Source organism: Taudactylus pleione, unplaced genomic scaffold (genome assembly GCF_031769625.1).
Source record: "Taudactylus pleione unplaced genomic scaffold, aTauple2 ptg000556l, whole genome shotgun sequence".
Lineage (NCBI taxonomy): Eukaryota > Metazoa > Chordata > Amphibia > Anura > Myobatrachidae > Taudactylus > Taudactylus pleione.
In genome coordinates this window covers 25768238-25787366 of record NW_028284958.1, presented here as the reverse complement: position 1 = coordinate 25787366, position 19129 = coordinate 25768238, and the positions used below count along the sequence as shown (strand labels likewise).

The following is a 19129-nucleotide window of genomic DNA, read 5'->3' as shown; positions in this document are numbered from 1 at the left end:
AGCTGTGATATAGTAAAAAGATGCAGAGCTGTGATAAAGAGATCCTGAGTGGTGATAAAGAGATGCAGAGCTGTGATATAGTAAAAAGATGCAGAGCTGTGATAAAGAGATGCAGAGTGGTGATAAAGAGATGCAGAGCGGTGATACTGTAAAGAGAAGCGGAGTTGTAATACAGTAAGGAGAAGCAGAGCTGTGATAAAGAGGTACAGAGCGGTGATACGGTAAAGAGAAGCTGAGTTGTAATACAGTAAGGAGAAGCAGAGCTGTGATAAAGAGGTACAGAGCGGTGATACGGTAAAGAGAAGCTGAGTTGTAATACAGTAAAGAGATGCAGAGCTGTGATAAAGAGATGCAGAGCTGTGATATAGTAAAAAGATACAGAGCTGTGATAAAGAGATGCAGAGCTGTGATAAAGAGGTACAGAGCTGTGATACTGTAAAGAGAAGCTGAGTTGTAATACAGTAAGGAGAAGCAGAGCTGTGATACTGTAAAGAGAAGCTGAGTTGTAATACAGTAAGGAGAAGCAGAGCTGTGATACTGTAAAGAGAAGCTGAGTTGTAATACAGTAAGGAGAAGCAGAGCTGTGATACTGTAAAGAGAAGCTGAGTTGTAATACAGTAAGGAGATGAAGAGCTGTGATATAGTAAAGAGAAGCAGAGTTATTTAAAAAAAAAAATAACAGTGGCAGATGTATATAAAGTCCTATAAGAGCTGCAGAGTGGGAGGTAGAAGCAGCTCTGAGTAGCACATGTGGAGTGCATGCAGTGCCTGTACATCAGTGAGAGCCTGATAAAAGAAGGGGAATATGTCTGGAATGACAGCACTGGCAAGTAGATGCATATATGTTTGTTTCCATTGCCATAACCAAAAGTAATGTGCAGGAGTGGAGAATAAGGTGTAGATGGGTTTTCTTTTATCATTTTGCAACCAAGTAATGAGCTGGAAGAGGTGTGTTACAAAGAGAATATATTTTGGTATAGAGATGGTATGGCCCCAAATTATTTTATATGCGCTGGCACAACCACCACATAGCATACAGTACAAGAAAAAACTTTGTGTATTTAACAACTTTTTGATAAAATAGACTAATGAGAAACTTACAACCTGTTCTGTAATCACTGCTTTATCTCAAATAGTTTCAATTTTAATGTTGTTTTAATTTCTATTGGCGCTTCTGTTAAATAATGTATTTTACATTTCAGATTAGGGGGCCTACCTTTTTTTTAATTTGAATTGTCATAGCAACAACAAAATATGGCTAAGGTAGCTAAGCGTTGTTGAGCAATACTGTCCTAAGCGGTAATAGTTACCACACCGTCCTCGTTAGCAAAGGGACCCGACTGGGTTCCGGCATCGGTAAGTGCGTACACACTTTTCCATGGCGGGAGCTATGGTGCGACAGTGGGGGGCCATACTGCATTCGGCAGTATGGCCCCCACTGAGGATGTCGCCCGTCGGACATATGCATGCAGGTCCGACGGGCGATGTCGCCGAATATGTGCGGGAGCGTGCATCGTCAGCGACGTAACCAATACACACTGGCCGATGTGGGCGATATGTCGTCCAATCTGCCGGATTGGACGACATATTGTCTAGTGTGTAACCGGCATTAGTTCTACATAAGCGGGTTTGCAAATCTGTTCTATGCAAGTGTGAGCTGGCTGGCAGATGCAAGATAGAAATGAAAGCCCGGATTTGGGCTTCTTACCGTTCCATCAGTATATATATACATTATATATATATATATATATAAATAAAACACACAGATAGCATGGGCACAATTCCTGCAAGTCGTCACATATTTTTAAAGCGGAAATCATTTAAAAGGTAAAACCATCCAAGACTTGCCAGAATTGCACCATAAACTTTATACATTTAACATATTTTTTAAAAAGTTTAAACATAAACTTTATTTTATTAATTCTAATAATTAAATTAACATTATTTGAACATTACTGCATAGGAAAATGCTTTATAAGAATAAAGCAGTCTGTAAATGTTACCTCTCTGGTTATTGCATCCTGAGAAGGTGAAAACATCCAGTTTCGACAGAAATTGGGCTCTTTTTTCTTTGATAAATAGAACATTAGTGAGAAAGGATGTAGCGACCTAACCAAGGGATTTTTTAGTTTACATGCAGACATATAGTGGGTTATTGCCTGACCCTATATAAAGACCTATAAATAAAGTAAATATATTTTTTTCCCATTAGACGTTTGCAACCTCTTTCTTTTTCTACACACTAAAACATAAATAGCAAATTAACATGCAAGAAATGAGTCACTAGAGGACAGCTAGACCCATTATACTGTTTATAGCTGATATCCCTGTTTACAGAACACTTGATAGTTTGCGTATCACCCTGACTGTAGTCTGGAGTAAAGGCTAATGGTACATCAATGGTCATACATTAAACAAATGATGCAAGCAGAGGAAATAAATAGAATATTCACAGCCGCTTAGGGTTGCAGAACAGCAGCAGCATGCACATAGTGCGCCCGATTCAGAGTCGCGTGTGCAGCCGCATTGCACGCTTGGAAATAAATGCAGATTTCCGCCTGTTATCAGAGTTGGCCACATCTACTGCACCTATCTATCACTTCTGTTATTAGCCGCCATCACTATAAGTGCAAATTTGCACCTGCTTATCCTTAGTGCAAAAGATCGCGCACCTCTTCATAGTCTGTAATTCCACCTGCAGAACACTTTGCCCAGTTACCCCCCAGTTACAAGCAATTGTAATGTAAAGCAGTCACATGTCTATTTTTTGTGCCTGGTTTAAATTATTGCACAAGTAACATGCATATTCCTGTAAGGAGACCCATCTCCTTCCACTGTCTACTAACTCCTATCTATGGCTTCCAGCCTCCATTCCCCATCTTCACATGATGATTTTGCTTCTGTCCCAGGCAGCCCTGATTTTACTTACACAAGTACACTACTGGACAGATCCATGCAGGGCTGGTGCTAGGATTCTCAGCACCCATAGGCAAAACTTTAGCCTGTTGCCCCCGCACCCCCACCCCCAATACCAACTTCCCAATTCCTCAAGGAGGCGGAGTCTTATAAGTTCCACAGCTGCCACCTGCATTAGGTACAACTGTGACTCAGTGGTGCCGCCCAGATCCTGGCGCCCTAGGCAGCTGCCCAATGGTAGAGCCGGCCCTGGATCCATGCCTTCCCCAAGATCAGACCGCTAATTTGATTAAATATTTTGTGCTGCTGTGAGCTCACTGGATTTATTAATGGCCACAGCTTGTTCCAATTCCAAGATGTTAAGATTATAAAAAAGCAAGAGATGAACACAGAGGGCCTGATGCAGACCCGGTCGCAAGCGCTGTGCTCCGAATGCACGTGATCCGGATAGCAACGGGCAATCCGTCACTCCGGGTCTCGCACCAAAGGGGGCGTGCAGTCGATGTTGAGTGACAGCACGCCCCCTTTGGTGGGCGGGCCGGGGGGGTGGCTGCCCAGACGGAGGCGATCCCATGAGAACACCTACCGTCTGGGGGCGGCCCCACTGACATCACAAGTGATGTCAGTGGGAGAGCTTTCGGCTCTGTTAGAGCCGAAAGCTCTCTGGGGCTTGCGACCAATGAGACTCTATCACAAGGGTCTCGTTGCAAGCCCGATGGTCTTGACCATCGCGAGCATCATCATGGCCGCTCGCTATAGCTGTGGGTGGTCACCCACAGCTATGCGAGCGGCCAGGAGGCGTTCTTAAAAAAAAAAAAAGGACCGGCCCTGATTCAGAGCGAGCGACTCTGAATCAGGGCCAGAGTCCATAAAAAAATGCTCTCATCCTAGACAAATGCACCTAAAGATATAAACCAGAAAAAGAAAATAGCCACATCAGTGCTTATTCAGACATCAGACCTTATTAATGAAAATCTGTAAATGATTTACATCACAGCTTTATTTTTATCTAGTATCCTGGGACCAGCTAAAGTGGATGGGAACACAACAGCTCTAATTCCTCAGAACTGAGTGCAGCTGTTTGTAGTTAACGTGTTTCCATGTTAAATCATAATTTCCATCACAATAAAATAAAATATCTGACCATCAAATTTAGTGCTGATGTTTCCCGCCAGTCTGTGAAAAGTCTGATAAGTAACAAACCACTGCCTCTGGTCTCTCCTGACATCATTTGATATATATGTGTGTGTTTTGTCTGTTCCCCTAATCGACCCTAAATGTTACCAACCTTCATGCACCAAACCTACTTATTGCCATACAGAGCCTGGTGGGGTGATGGGTGAATAACAGCTCCTACAATATACAATAAACAAAAACTAATTCAGGCGCTAAAATTATAATAAAAAATCGAATGGATATGATGAACTCCTATTATAAAGAAAGCAGCTCCTAAAAGTGACTCTGCAATCACCGCTTGAAATGACTAAATAGTTTTAATAATTAATATTATACAAAGAGCACCTATATATACTGTAAAATGACACAATTTAATAACAATGTATATAAAATCAATAACAATGTTCAAACATTCTACATATAAGCAATATTAAAGCCACAGAAAGAATGCAAAAAGAAACACATAAGTGAATGGTTTTTTTTTTTTAAAAAGCTCATGTAACGTGCCTCTTTCAATTAAAAAAACCCACACTCTTGGCATATATTAGTCAGTTCTTATAGATGTATATATTCATCCGTGTATTGCGAATTAATATATAACAAGAGTTCCAATTGCCCTTGTGGACTGAGAGGTATAATGCCGTTCATACGGTCACTTACCAGCACTTTATCTCAACCTCCCCCTGGGTCCAGGTCTCGCCGATAGCAGTGTTCCTTACCCATGTGGGGAAATCTCTTTTAGGCTTTGCTGTATTAATCCCGCTGCAGAGGAGGAAGTGCGCCACTCTTGTGTAGCAGCTACTGTGTATAGATGACGGATCAGCTCAGCTTGGGACCACTCCTCTATAAAGTCCAATAACCAAGGATGTTTCTGTTAAGTCTCTGCCGGTGTGGATTTAGCCCCTAACGTGTTTCTCCGCTGTCCTTATCATCGGTTTCCTCACAGGGATATAGTATAAATACAATATCCCTCTGAGGAAACCGCTAATAAGGACAGAAAGATCCTTGGTTATCCTTGTTTTTTTTTTTTTTTTTTTAAATATTCACTTATGTGTTTGTTTTTGCATTCTTTCTGTGGCTTTAATATTGCTTATATGTAGAATGTATGACCATTGTTATTGATTTATATACATTATTATTAAATTGTGTCATTTTATATATATATATATATATATATATATATATGCGCTCTTTTGTATAGTAAGGGGAACAACTGACCATCACACTTGCTCCTCCATGTTTGACAGTTGTTGTCGCAGGGGTTTATTTACACTTCCTGGCGTGTTTAAGCCTAAAATTTAAGCCTGAAACTTAAAATGGCAAAGGTTTAATAGCAAAATATGGGGTGTTTTGCTATTAAAATCATTGCCATTTTACATTTTCGGCTTAAACATGGCGGGAAGTGGCACTTGGTAAATAAACCCCACATGCTTGGTAAATAAACCCCACACACTGAGGAACCATTCTTTTGCCCACTCAATGACGTACAAAACCCTGCGTGATGAATCAAAAATTTTACATTTTGATCCATCAGTCCAAAATACCTTCCTCCAGTCTTCAGTAGTCCACTGGCGATGCTTCATGGCCCAGGCAAGCCTCTATTTCATTGCTGCAGACCAGCTGGAAGTTCTTAACTCATTACTTCTTCCCAGATAAAAGGCCTTTTTTTTATAACTCTGAAACGTTACATTATATTTCAGTTTTTGCTTACCTAAACTTAGACATAAGGTGCATACACACGTAACAATTTTGTAACCAACGATTTTCTGAAAGATTTTCTGTCAGATTTTCCCTTGAAAAAGTGAACGATTTTTGAAGTGTAATAAACGATTTTTACAATGATGCACGAAAAATGTTCCTTCCCTTAATGAAAATTGTTATGTTGGACTGTCTGAAATGGACGATGAACGATAACTACAAACGGAAGCGCGCTTGAACGATTATCATTCATCGTTATAACTCAGAAACGTAACGATTTTTTGAACGATTGAACGATAACGAAATCGTTCAAAAAAATTGTTACATGTGTATGCATCTTTAGTGTTTACCATTATTTGAAGTGTTGGTTGGAGGGGAGAGGGAGGGCTGGGATTGTATTGCTGTTAGTGTTTAGAATGATTTAGTGAACACAGATTTTTTTGGTCATGCACCATAATAAGATGATTTATTACTAGTTTTATTGGGAAGTTTTAAGAGAGTTTTGCTCTGCAATGTATTGTCAACAATTGTAAATGACTGCTTTTAACATTTTTCTACTGATATATGTTTACAACCTCTGACCCTTAGAGAGTGCAAAGTTTACACATTAAATACCCAACTTAGAACATATTCATTACAGCTTTGAAAAAGACCTCTTAGGACAAAACGCGTTGGTACGAGCAACTTAGCTCTACAACACCCTGGGGTGTTGAATTTCCCAGCATCTTATTACAAACAGAATAGACATCACCGGGAGTACAGCGCTCAGTAACCACTGCTGTTCCAAATGAAAAAGGATACTGTCTGATTACTAATTAGGAGTTTATTTCCTTCCTGCTGTATTATTACATCAAGATACAGGACATTTAACTGCTTTATTGCCCTATATGGTGGAGATTTCTTCCCTGCAAGTGGATTACAGCAAAGGGAAACAGTAATTACATAGCTGCATATATTGCCCTGCAGCAGAAAACTTATGTCCGCATAATAAGTTACTGAATGTACCCAGGGCCACAGACAGGGGGCACTGATAATTACCCGCACACCAGTGTTGATTTATGATAAAGGCTAAATTTCACATCTCCCAACATGTCAGCTGAGTGAATCATGACAAGGGATTTGTCTGCATCATGTGGGATAGTGGCCATGCCCTGGGGGCGCATGTCGAGTGCTGAATAATACTAGGCTGCCCTTCTAACCCCCTGCTCTCCTCTAACCACCCAATCCATGCCACACAAACCTCCACCTCTGCTTTCCAGTGCAGAGCATGATGAATGGGACATAGGTCACAAACTTCTGTCAGTGCAGTTCTGATTGGGAAGGTGGAAAAGAGTCTTCAAATCGGGAAGGAACCACCAAAATAGGGACCCTTGGCAGGTATGGGTTTTCTAAATTCACAGTAGTTTCATCTGTATTCAATTTACTCGATCTTAGGCATACTAGGTATACTAGGCAAAGCACTAGGTATTAGGCATACTAGGTATTCATCATACCTTAAAAATCGATGGAGGTAATTAGGTTTAGAACTCGCATGGAGTTCTACCTAATTACCGGAGGAATTCATCATTCCTCCTCTCCATCAGTATCTATTCCGAAAAAGCTGTCATTTTTGCGATGACAGCTTTTCGGGAAATAGATACTTTTCATTCCCTACTCTAACTTACCGCAGCTGGAAACAGTGCTGCGCATTTGCTGTTACATTCGTAAACTCAGCGCATGCGCAGCACTACCTACAGCGGCGGTAAGTTTGTGTGCCCCCCATCGCTCACCCCCCCCGTCCCTCACTTACCTGCCTCCGGCCCCCTCCTGCTGGTCTGACACGTGGCCTCCCTGCACACCACAGTACAGTTTAGAAAAAAAAAAGTTTTTTGTTTTCTAAACTTTATTGTGTTCTGCTGGGAGAACACAGTGTGCAAGAAACCACCGGAGCCAGAGGAGGGACTAGAGCGCCGGAGGGAGTTGTGGGGGACCTGTCCAGCTGACCACAGGTAAGTCTCACCTGCTATTTGCCACCTCACAGTGGCGGATAGTACCTCCATCAAATTCCGAAAATACATAATTTTCGGAATTTGATGAATACCATAATTTCCATATCCCCATACTAATGTATGGGGAGTGTGGAAATTAACGCAGGGGGACTTAGCAAGGAGATATCTGTGTTATCTCTTGTGCTAAGTGTCACCATGAATACTAAAATAAGGTTATTTACGGAAAATGTCCTTAAAAACGTTATTTTAGTGTTGATGAATAGGCCCCTAGGTCTTATTTTACATATTCATTTCTGCATCTGCTTATTTTCACTACTGTTATTATTAACAGGTTTTTTATATAGCGCACATAGGCCCTGATTCAGACCCACTCGCGAGCGGCTGTCCGCTCGCAAGTGGGTCGATGTTCTGCACTGAGCATGCGCACGACGGAGGGAGCTCCGTCGTGCGCATGCGCCAGACGCGAAGAGCGAAGGAAAGTCCTTCGCTCGTTGTGTCTGATCAAAGGGGGCGTGCTGTCGATGTTGATTGACAGCACACCCCCTTTGGTGGGCGTGCCTCCCTGACGGGGGCGTTCCCACGGGAACGCCTCCCGTCAGAAGCCGGCCCACTGACATCACTAGTGATGTCAGTGGGAGTGATTCTGGCTCTGATAGAGCCAAAATCACTCCGGAGCTTGCGGTTGAAAACCTCAACTGCAGGCTCCGGCTCGCAGTTTCGATGGTCGCGGTGGTCACGACCATCGCGGCCATCAAAATGCACGCTCGTATAGGCTGTGGGTGGTGACCCACAGCTATACGAGCATCCAGGAGGACGCTCCATTTTTATGGAGGGCGGCCCTCATTCAGAGCGTGCGCTCTGCTCAGAGCGTACGGCTCTGAATGAGGGCCATAGTCCTCAGTGCTTACAGAGAATATTTCAGTCATTCAGATCAGCTAGTACATTGCCCCAGCGGAGCTTACTATCTATATTCCCTATCACATGGAAACACATAGACATTAGGGTTCATTTTTCCAGAAGCCAATTAACTTACCGCTAAGTTTTTGTATTGTGGGAGAAAACAGGAACAGCCAGAGGCTACCCATGCAATCATGGGGAGAACATGCACACAAATATTGTGGAGAACATACAAACAAAGATTAAACTCAAGACTGCAGTGCTGTGAGGCAGTAATGCTAACCACTATGCCAATTGTGCCTCCCATGCGCTTTTGACTAAAGTGTACCTGAGGTGGCAGCGAAAGGCACTTTCTCGGGGACATATGGACTAATATTACCCCATTATTTTAATTCAGTTGAGCCTTATACTCCATTGGAATAGGCACAAAGTAGGTAGGTAGATTGTAAGTTCTCACCAGCAAGGTCCTCATTTACTCCACCTTTCCTACCATTCGCCATCATCTCTTCCCCCTTGGTAGTATTTTTGCAATCAGTGGTACTGAAACTGTCTGCTGTACCCATACACTGGGGTACAGGTTCAGCCAAAGCTGTTTATTTATTTATATATATAGTGACTGAATTTGCAATTATGTCTTCTCCAATCCCCTACCTTTTCAATCATATTTGCTGCTGTTAGTTCTAATGACCTTGGTTGGGTACATACTTATACTAACTTAAAAAAAATTCTAATTTAATTATGATTGATGACGCCAGTGGGAAAGATGACTGAAACAGGAGACTTCAGGCAGAATCCCTATGTCAAGATTTAGGAGTTATTTTAGTATGTTGTAGTACCCACTACCCAGAGTGGTGCTATTACTTAGGCAACAGCAGCTACATACAATCACGTTAAACTGATGGTAAGCTTTTTTACACTCTGTTACTTTGATGCGTTAGAAAAGCTTATGCTATTGTGGTCCAGGCTATCTGTTTGCTTTCTGTTAAATGAAGAAACACTAGTATATTGTGGGGGTAGCATCTGCTGTTAGAATCAGACAGTCCAATTGATAGATGGGATTTTGCCAACATCTGTTTTTTCCCTGTTATCTTAGACAGCTTCAGGGCTCCAAGTCAATATTGCATCTACTCCTGTAATTGTGATACACCATTTCCTACATCTGCAAAGGTTAATTTACTGTCTCAAATGAGGTACTGCTGTCTCTGTGAAACGGTCAATAAATGAATTTAATAATGAGGAATCTGATTGAATCCTTCACATTACTAATCTCCTGTTTGTGAGAACTTTATAAAACCACACTTTTTTTCTTCTTTTATTACATATCCCCCAGATGAATAGCCCGTCAGTTCTACATCATTCAAATAATGTGCTTGTACGGCATATTAGGAGATTCTGATGTTACATGTCAGGAATGATCAAGATTCCATTCATCTATAAATAAAACTGCAAGTGACATTCTTCTTGTGACACCTCATTGAGGCAATCTGAAAGCTAATCTCAGAAGCCAAGCAACAACTTTTGCTTCTAAAAGTGAAGACGTTTTCTTGCAGTATTCTATCTATGTTGTAGTATATCTCTTCTTCCTAAACGTAAATGCTCACACAAGCTTGAATAATTATTAGTGTCTGTAAAACTCTGTCCAGCATTGTGGAATCAGTGTCTTTCCGTGACCCGGGATTGTCAGATTCTTTCCTTTTGGCATCTCTGCAAATATTTTTGTTTGAAACCCACAGATTTCTTGAACTCTCCAACTGATATATTGTTACCCTTTATTTAAAAAACACCCGTGTTCTCTACTTCCTCTAATGCAAAACAAAGAAAAATGCAAATAGCAGACATATGCTCAAGATATATCCATGTTACAGTTGGAAGCCATGATCAATATTGGTTGAACACATAGGTTTCAAACACAGACTTAGGGGTATTACTAAAAGTTTGGGTGTTTAGAAGTGGAGATGTTGCCCATAGCAACCAATCAGATTCTACTTAACATTTATCTAGCACCTTCTAGAAGATAATAGCTAGAATCTGATTGGTTGCTATGGGCAACATCTCCATTTCTAAAAACTCGCACTTTAGTAAATATACCCCTTAGTCATTAGTTCTCATATCAAAAATGTATATCAGAATACTATCACATAGTGCTGCACAACACAGTTCTCTGTAGTACAATCATCATAAGCGGCCTAGCAGTGTCTGATAGTAGTTGCAGTTCGCTGGAGAGCTACAGGCAGTCATGTGAAGAAATACAACATCAGAGTTCAGTCATTTTATATATATGTAAGTACTATGCAGGACAGTGATTCTTCACAGGATATTTAGAACACTAGTTAGAATGTTTACCATGTGTTTTACCATGCTCAATTACATTGTTTTAGCTGTGCCTGACTCTAAAGGTGCCCATCCACTAGCAGACCTGAAAACGACTGCACGATTACGACATTGTAATCGTGCAGTAGTTTTGTCAGTCTGTGTTGAGCCTGCACTGAACGAGCAGTCGTTCAGTGCAGGCTCATCAATCATCTGCAAACATGCTCAACCTGACATTATCGTCAGGTTGACCAGCATGTTTGCACGATGATAGATGTCTAAACGACCAGCGGGCACGTGCATCGCTGGTCGTTATAGACATTTTTGCAAACGATTTGCAAACGATTTATGAACAATAGTTATCGTTCAATCGCTCAACTTAATCGTCTAGTGGATGGGTGCCTTAAGCTCATGGGATGCAGGAACATGGGAGATACTACCAAAGTATGCCTAAAGAGGATTTAGGTTGAAAATGAATTAACGTATATGATATACTTCTACATTCTGCTTTATTTAATTAAATATATAATGGACATTGAATACTTAAAGACTTATGATCTAAGTGAATGTAACATAAAATGGTGGAATTGCTCTCAGAGTCATTGGGTCTGATTCATAGGTGGACGCACTGCCGATGTTGGACGTAGTGGAGCGATTTTTGGCTACCGATTGTGTCCTTACAGCTTTGCTTTTGCAATTTCAGACGCACACAGAAGTGTATTGTAGTGGGCGTTACTGAGCGGTGACAGGAAGGTGTCTTAGCGCATGCACAGAGATGGTCCATCTTATGGGCATGTTATGGGAGAGTCACATGTGTGTTGCTGAAAGAGGTTGCGTACACACAGGCCCGGCGACAGAGGGGTACAAGGGGTACACCCGTGCCCAAGGGCTCAGGGTCACAAACTACAACTACTAGTAAGTAATAAATTCTCTGCCCCGCCGGCCACACATTTGGCTAGAGTAATCGAGGCCAAGGAAAATAATTACCCTCGGCCCCCCTCCCCTAAAGGTAACCCTGGTGGCCCTCCAGTCTTGTCACTTGAGTACGGCTGAGGGGGCCGGGCGCAGGCACATATTGGTGGACTGCGGAAAAATAACTGAATATCGCACCCCTATCTCCCATCACTTAATATGCAAAAAGTAGGATAGACACAGCTCACCAGCGCAATCACATAAATAAAATTGTAAATCCCATTAAAAAGGTAAATAATAATAGACTCAAATCCTTTTATGGTGGTCCTCAAAAGGAAGGGGTTCTTGGTCCGATCCTTTTCAATAGTCAGTCGTCATAAACCCCCAAGAAAAGAAAAAGGGGTATATATAGTGTAACACAATTTTTTAATCCAAAAAATTGTGTTACACTATATAATCCAAAAAATTATATTTGGTGAAACATATTTATTGGGAAGGATGTGTGGGTTGTATGGAATAGGGGTTTGTGGGGGGGGGGGAAGCCCAGAGATATCTGTGTAACGGACCCCAAGATTTCTGTTGCCAGATGTTCAACAGCTCAAATAGTAGGAGGCCATACTTGGATGGAGAAACTGCCATACGGCAGGTGAAAGTTTTGATGGTGCAACTGATGCACCAATCAGTACTTCGGCTTCTAGGGATGCTGACAGTGGGTGTCTCAGTCCGTGCACATTAAGAAGCACGGATGTACACAAGGGAATGGCTTTGTATCAGCATTTGCATAAAATCTTCTGCGTCCACCTCTGAAACAGCCCCATTGCCTGTGTAGTGGATAAATAATACAAGTATTAACAAAAATGACAGCTAAATATGACAACAATATATTTACATACGTGGGATTGCTGCAATATCGCTCAGCACTCTGCGTCCCAGCTTCACAGCTACGAGTACACGGAGACCACGCACTCCAGGAGCCCCACGCGCCATCCACAGCAGCAGCACGATGCCCAACAGGAACACAGTCCCCTCCAAAGCACCACTACAAAGCAGGTACATGAAGGATCTGTCAGTAACTATCGCCACAAGCTTTGGAAACATTGTTACTTCCACTACACTCCCAGGGAAAGCACTGGGCAAAGCGGCAGTATAGAACAAGCTGCCATTACACTCTCCATTTTTAATGGCAAGTTTCCATGTACTACAATATCTATTATACTGATAATAAATGTAAAATAAACAATGCATGCTTGTTCCACACAAAATAACAATCATACCTTGTTTTCACCACAAGTGGTTCCGTCCACAGCAGCATCCAGTTTGGAGTGGCATGTGGCTCCCACGGTGCACCAGAGCGAGTTACACACATTCTATAAGGAATGGTATAGACAGGATACAAGAAATACTAAAATGTTCTACATGACAGTTATACAAACAATTCTTCAAAATCAACATAATAACATTAGAACATAGGGGTATTTTTATTAAATGGAGATCTTTTTAGAAATGGAATTGTTGCCCATAGCAACCAATAAGAATCTACTTAACATTTATCTAGCACTTTCTAGAAGATAAAAGCTAGAATCTGATTGGTTGCTATGGGCAACATCTCCACTTCTAAAAACTCTCACTTTAGTAAATATACCCCCTAGAATTTCTTGGTTATCGACTTTACTCAGCAAAAAGAAGGTCCAAAAAATGTTTTAACGTTTTAATGGTTTCCACCATCAGATAACCTGAATGTGGTTTGTGCACGCACTCCTGCTAAGTGCATTACTTTATTTTCCTGGCTTTCATCTATGCTTCTCAGCCATGTATTTGTATAATTGGCCAGAATTGTTTACTTATATTTCTCTGGGATCCAAAGCAGCTCTGGTCTACTCATGGTATGCAGAGTGCAGCTTTATGTCGTGTCCAGCAAAAACAATGAAATAAACAACTCCACAAGATATATAAAGACATAGCTGAAATGCACAGAAGAAACTGAACAGGAATGTTACATGTTTATCAACATTTGTAGGAGATGATGTACAAATTAATAATTGAAGTCATTAATCTAAAGAGGTATCAATCAATTACGGTGAACAATACATAAGAAGTGCATCAGTGGCTTGAATTGGTGCTTGAAATGTTTTTGGGCTTTTTTGCCAGTAGAGTGACTAGAAAGTCAGGTGACAATATCTCCTGACCATTCAGCTTTCAGTATTTTGGATACATTTAACTTTAAAAGTGTTTAGATGAGAAGGAGCAGGATCAATAAACCCTATGACACCTGTATTTTGTGTACACTGCAGTACGAAGGTGGTTTGGCTGTGGGCAGTGATCAGAGCCGTAACTAGACTTTTTTGGTGCCCTGTGCCAGAAAGAGCATTGACGCCCCCCCCCTCCCCCTTCATTTTTCAAATAGGGACATAGGCACTGGCAGTAATTACAAGTTAAATATCTATCAAGATCTGCTCCTTCCCAAAATAGCACCAAATACAGCAACATATACAAGTGATAATTAGAAAGGTGCTTAAACTTTAATCGAACAAAAAATATATATAATGTATATAAATTTTATTAATTTTTTTAATGACCAGGAAAAATAATGATGAATAGAAATTAAGACAAAGGTACTGTTAGGACTAGATTTACAAGGCTTCCCAGCACTTCTGCTGATTATAGAGAAGAAACATCATTGTTACTGTTAGGTCATAAGGCACAGCAAAGGAAAACCAAATCTTTCAACTTTTAATTTGCAAGCGAAGTGTTTTCACTTGCCGTGGTAACGTAAGCGCTGAGACTGGTCATTCTATAAAATCCTTCACATGTACTATTGGTGTAAAATACAGGAAATTGTAAAATAAGGGCAAAGTCTAAAAGCATCTCAAGGGTCAAGTAAAACCAGGGAAACGTCGCAGAGGGCAATCTGGGACTGTCTACACTGTATTTTTTTTGTAAACCGTGACTCACCATGAAACACCACATCTGTGCAGTAAAATTAAATATTAACTTCAGAGAAAAAGTAAAACAAAGCAAATTCATCCAGTACTATTAGGAGGACGTGCTGTATTTTCTAGCTTTTGCATTTGTAAATCAGGAATTGCTTAGCTGTACTGAATATTTGCAGTTAGAGATCAATTCATATTGAAAGTTCACATTAACGGAGTTTTGTGGGGAATCGGCCATTTTGCAAAGTTCCAGTGAAGCAATTTTTGATATTTGCTTTGCCATTCCGCAAAATGGCATTCTATAATAAATTTGTAAATTAGCATTTTCGTGGAATGTATAGCATATGATTGAACTGGGCTGACAACAGTCAATTAATTCTGCTGTGTAGTATGGTTGGGTAAGGATTGGGAATACTCTAAGGCTAAATTTAGTATAAAAATATGTAAAATTTCACAGGCAAATGTGCAATGTGAAGAATATTTCACAGAATAATTTCAGAACTCCCAACATTAAGAACGTCTGTACCAGGAAACAGGAGTTTGGCTGTGGTACGCGGGGGTCTGACATATCATGGTGAGTGTGCCCTTGCCTTCAGTGGGTGTGGTCACACAAACAATGAACATGCAGTGATAGCGGGATGAACATGTCAATTGCGGGATAGCTGGACGAACATGCCGATTGTGGACTAACAGGACAGTTCAAATCAAGACTCTCCCGCCAAAACTAGGATGGTTGGTATGCTATTGTGATCTTTCTCTAATCCTTTGCTATACAAAATACAAAAAATGCTGTATAGCAATGTTACTATACCTAGGTAATGACTGTTGTAAAATGTATTAAAAACATAGTGTAGAATCAGTGAAATGGACCCACTGAAATGTATTAGGCAATTAGAGGACTGTGGGAAAAGTGTAAATTCCCAGGAAGTATAAAACCAGGGAATGTAAAGTGAGGGATCGTCTATATGTATTCCTTTTGTCCTTTAAGTGTTTTCTGAATAGATAAATATGCAACCAGATAAAGGGGGTTTGATAACGGTCTAGAACTCTCTATTTCCTGTCACAACCCAGAGCAGTCACAAGACCACATTCTTACATCAATGTCATGGCAGAACGTAGACGTAGATCCATACTGTAGGCGGCACTGATATCCAACGTCATACAGGACCCCCGGGAGCACAGAAGGGAAATCCACTGACTCGTTACTAGGGGGATCATCCAAGCAAAGTCCCCACCCTCGGCTGTAGACAAATATTCAAAGAGATATAGAAGAATATTACAAATGATGTTCTATAAAGAAAGACACAGCACATCAACATAAGCAAATAAAGACTTGTGAATAAGGGCCTTATTCAGAGTTAGACACAATTTCCATCTTAGTGACAACCTAAATTACATGTGGGAAAATTTTTTTTAATATTGCTACCGATACCGATATATCTTACACATCGTATAATGGCCCTGATTCAGACCCACTCGCGAGCGGCTGTCCGCTCGCAAGTGGGTCGATGTTCTGCACTGAGCATGCGCACGACGGAGGGAGCTCCGTCGTGCGCATGCGCCAGACGCGACGAGCGAAGGAAAGTCCTTCGCTCGTTGTGTCTGATCAAAGGGGGCGTGCTGTCGATGTTGATTGACAGCACGCCCCCTTTGGTGGGCGTGCCGGGGGCGTGTCTCCCTGACGGGGGCGTTCCCACGGGAACGCCTCCCGTCAGAAGCCGGCCCACTGACATCACTAGTGATGTCAGTGGGAGTGATTTTGGCTCTGATAGAGCCAAAATCACTCCGGAGGCTCCGGCTCGCAGTTTCGATGGTCGCGATGGTCAAGACCATCGCGGCCATCAAACTGCACGCTCGTATAGCCTGTGGGTGGTGACCCACAGCTATACGAGCGTCCAGGAGGACGCTCCATTTTCATGGAGGGCGGCCCTCATTCAGAGCGTGCGCTCTGCTCAGAGCGTACGGCTCTGAATGAGGGCCAATGTGTACAGCCGATCCGTCATTCATCGCATCGTCCTATCCGCTGTACTGCACGGCAGATGAGACGATGCAATGTGGTGCTGTTACATGCAGTCGTACACATGATCAAAAATTGTGTACGGCGTGCGCAATATTTAGTTATATCACCTCGCACCATCGCTGGGTCGCACCATTGTATGGTGTGTACCCAGCTTAACTTAACAGAAAAATAGCATCAAGAATGAGGGGAAAGAGGTGAGGTGGGGAAATGTAATTGCTCATTGTACTCAAACCCTAACAGGCCTTGGAGTATTGTTCAGGTTTTTGCACTCTAACAGACCCCCTATCTTTAATGTTAGGTTCCAAACAGAATAAAACAGTTGAGAGCTCATAAAGGTTCATGGCTACTCTCAGTGCTCAGGAGCTGACTCCACAAACTGGTAGTGTACCGAAGTATGTACATCAAAGGCTGGCCTCCTACCCCTCTATAGCCACCCAGACCAATAAGCATTTCCCACTACCTACAAACTGGTAGTGTACCGAGGTATGTACATCAAAGGCTGGCCTCCTACCCCTCTATAGCCACCCAGACCAATAAGCATTTCCCACTACCTACTTATTTACTGCTCGGTTTAACTAGCTTCATGGATTAATTTAATCATAAAACAATTAATCATAAGAGAACATTGGGACTGTTTTATGACATTTGAGTGTATCTTTTGTTACACTGCTCGGAGTACAGAGAGAAATTTGCTTCTCTGCCAAAGTGCAACATGAAGGCCCAAAATGGGTCCCACTAAAAGTGTAGGATGAAACCCATAGCTGGTCCCCAACTTTATTTCCCTCCTTGAGTCTACCCATATATGCTCCAAAATGTAAGTTCTTGCGAGCAGGGCCCTCTCTTCTGTACGAGTATGTAACTATTTAACTTGCAGGTCCTATTTATGCAATTATGTATTTATGTAAACTTGTCTGTAAGTAATGTACTTATCATTAATGTTTTGCCCCCTTTGTACAATGCTACAGGACCCCTGTGGTGCCATGTAGATAAAACAGTCAAAATTAAATGTGATGTGGTTCAAAATTGGTTATTATATGAACATTATATTAAAAAAGCATATTACCTGGTACCTGTGATGTGATCACTGTAATAAATCTACAGGGCTTCTTCTCAGTTTATATGTATTAACAGTGCCATTATTATAATTTGTGTGGCCATCAAAACAAATGGAAAATATCCTAAAACTAAATTTTTATAAAGTGGAAGTTTTATTAAATCTTGAAAACAAATAGACACTTTTTGGAGTTTATTCATACTGATCTTTACATAAGACTCAAATTAGGCAGAAGAAAAAAGGAGGATTGTTGGGATTTGGGTTCAAAAGAGGTATATTTGGGGAAAGTCTATTGTGTATTCAGATGGATAACCCTTTGTGTAGTGAATCACTATATGGTCTCTATAGGATACATTTATTCTTTGAGGCCATTTTTTTTTTTACTTATCTCTGATTGTGATGTGGCAGGAAGTGGCCGATCTTCGTGTTTGTGTTTGGAAACTTTAGAGGAAGCAAGTAAGGGGAAGGCAGAGTGAGGAGGGTGGAAAGGGCAGCTATTGTCCGGATGGTTTTCAGGGGTGCGTAGGCTGTTCTCAAAAGATTTATATTTGTATAAATAAAGTCAGATATAACTAGAAGATATCTGGCCAGAAATCAGCAGAAAATGAATGGATTCCTGTCCAGTTCACAGCCAGGCACTACAATGTTATACTGACATGTCAAAGAGAGAGGGAGAATGGTTCGGCAGCTGTGTTATTTCTTAATAGAATTGTCATCTTATACCTTTACCGCCAGAAGCATAATGTACATATTATCTATCTGCATAGAAAGCAATATACATATATGCACCCTGAAATTTCCTTATACAGTCTAAAAATAAATATGAATGTGGGTTTTCTATCTGTATGGCATTGAAAAATAAAAACAATGAAAGAGACTTTCTAGGGCATCAGGGGAGATCTGGATTAAAGTGATCCTGGGAAACAACATTTCATTTGAGAATCAGTAAGAATATGGGAGTTGCTGATCCAAAGGCCAATGGAAGGAAGTCCAGACCACAGTTATGGACACTGGGATTGGCTCAGCAGTAAAGTTAGTGCACAGGACTTAGGCCCTCATTCAGAGGCGCTAGCAAAATGCGAGCGGTCGCTCTGAATGTGGGCGGCCGCTTGTGTTTTGAAGTGCGGCCTCCTGGTCGCTAGCTAAGCTGTGGGTTACCACCCACAGCTTTTAGCGACCGACCAGGTTGATAGTCGCAATGGTCAAGACCATCGCGACCATCGGGGCT

General features: G+C 41.4%; 1 protein-coding gene across 1 annotated transcript in view; it reads right to left on the bottom strand.

Moving 5' to 3' along the window:
* ADAMTS7 (ADAM metallopeptidase with thrombospondin type 1 motif 7) overlaps positions 1-19129 on the bottom strand; it is a 113818-nt gene that overhangs the window by 58142 nt on the left and 36547 nt on the right. Inside the window, exons 9-11 of the mRNA XM_088452804.1 lie at positions 15924-16068; positions 13172-13264; positions 12791-12936 (exon numbers count right to left, since the gene is read on the bottom strand). Coding sequence (XP_088308930.1) covers positions 12791-12936; positions 13172-13264; positions 15924-16068 — 384 coding nt within the window. The remainder of the gene's footprint in view (positions 1-12790; positions 12937-13171; positions 13265-15923; positions 16069-19129) is intronic.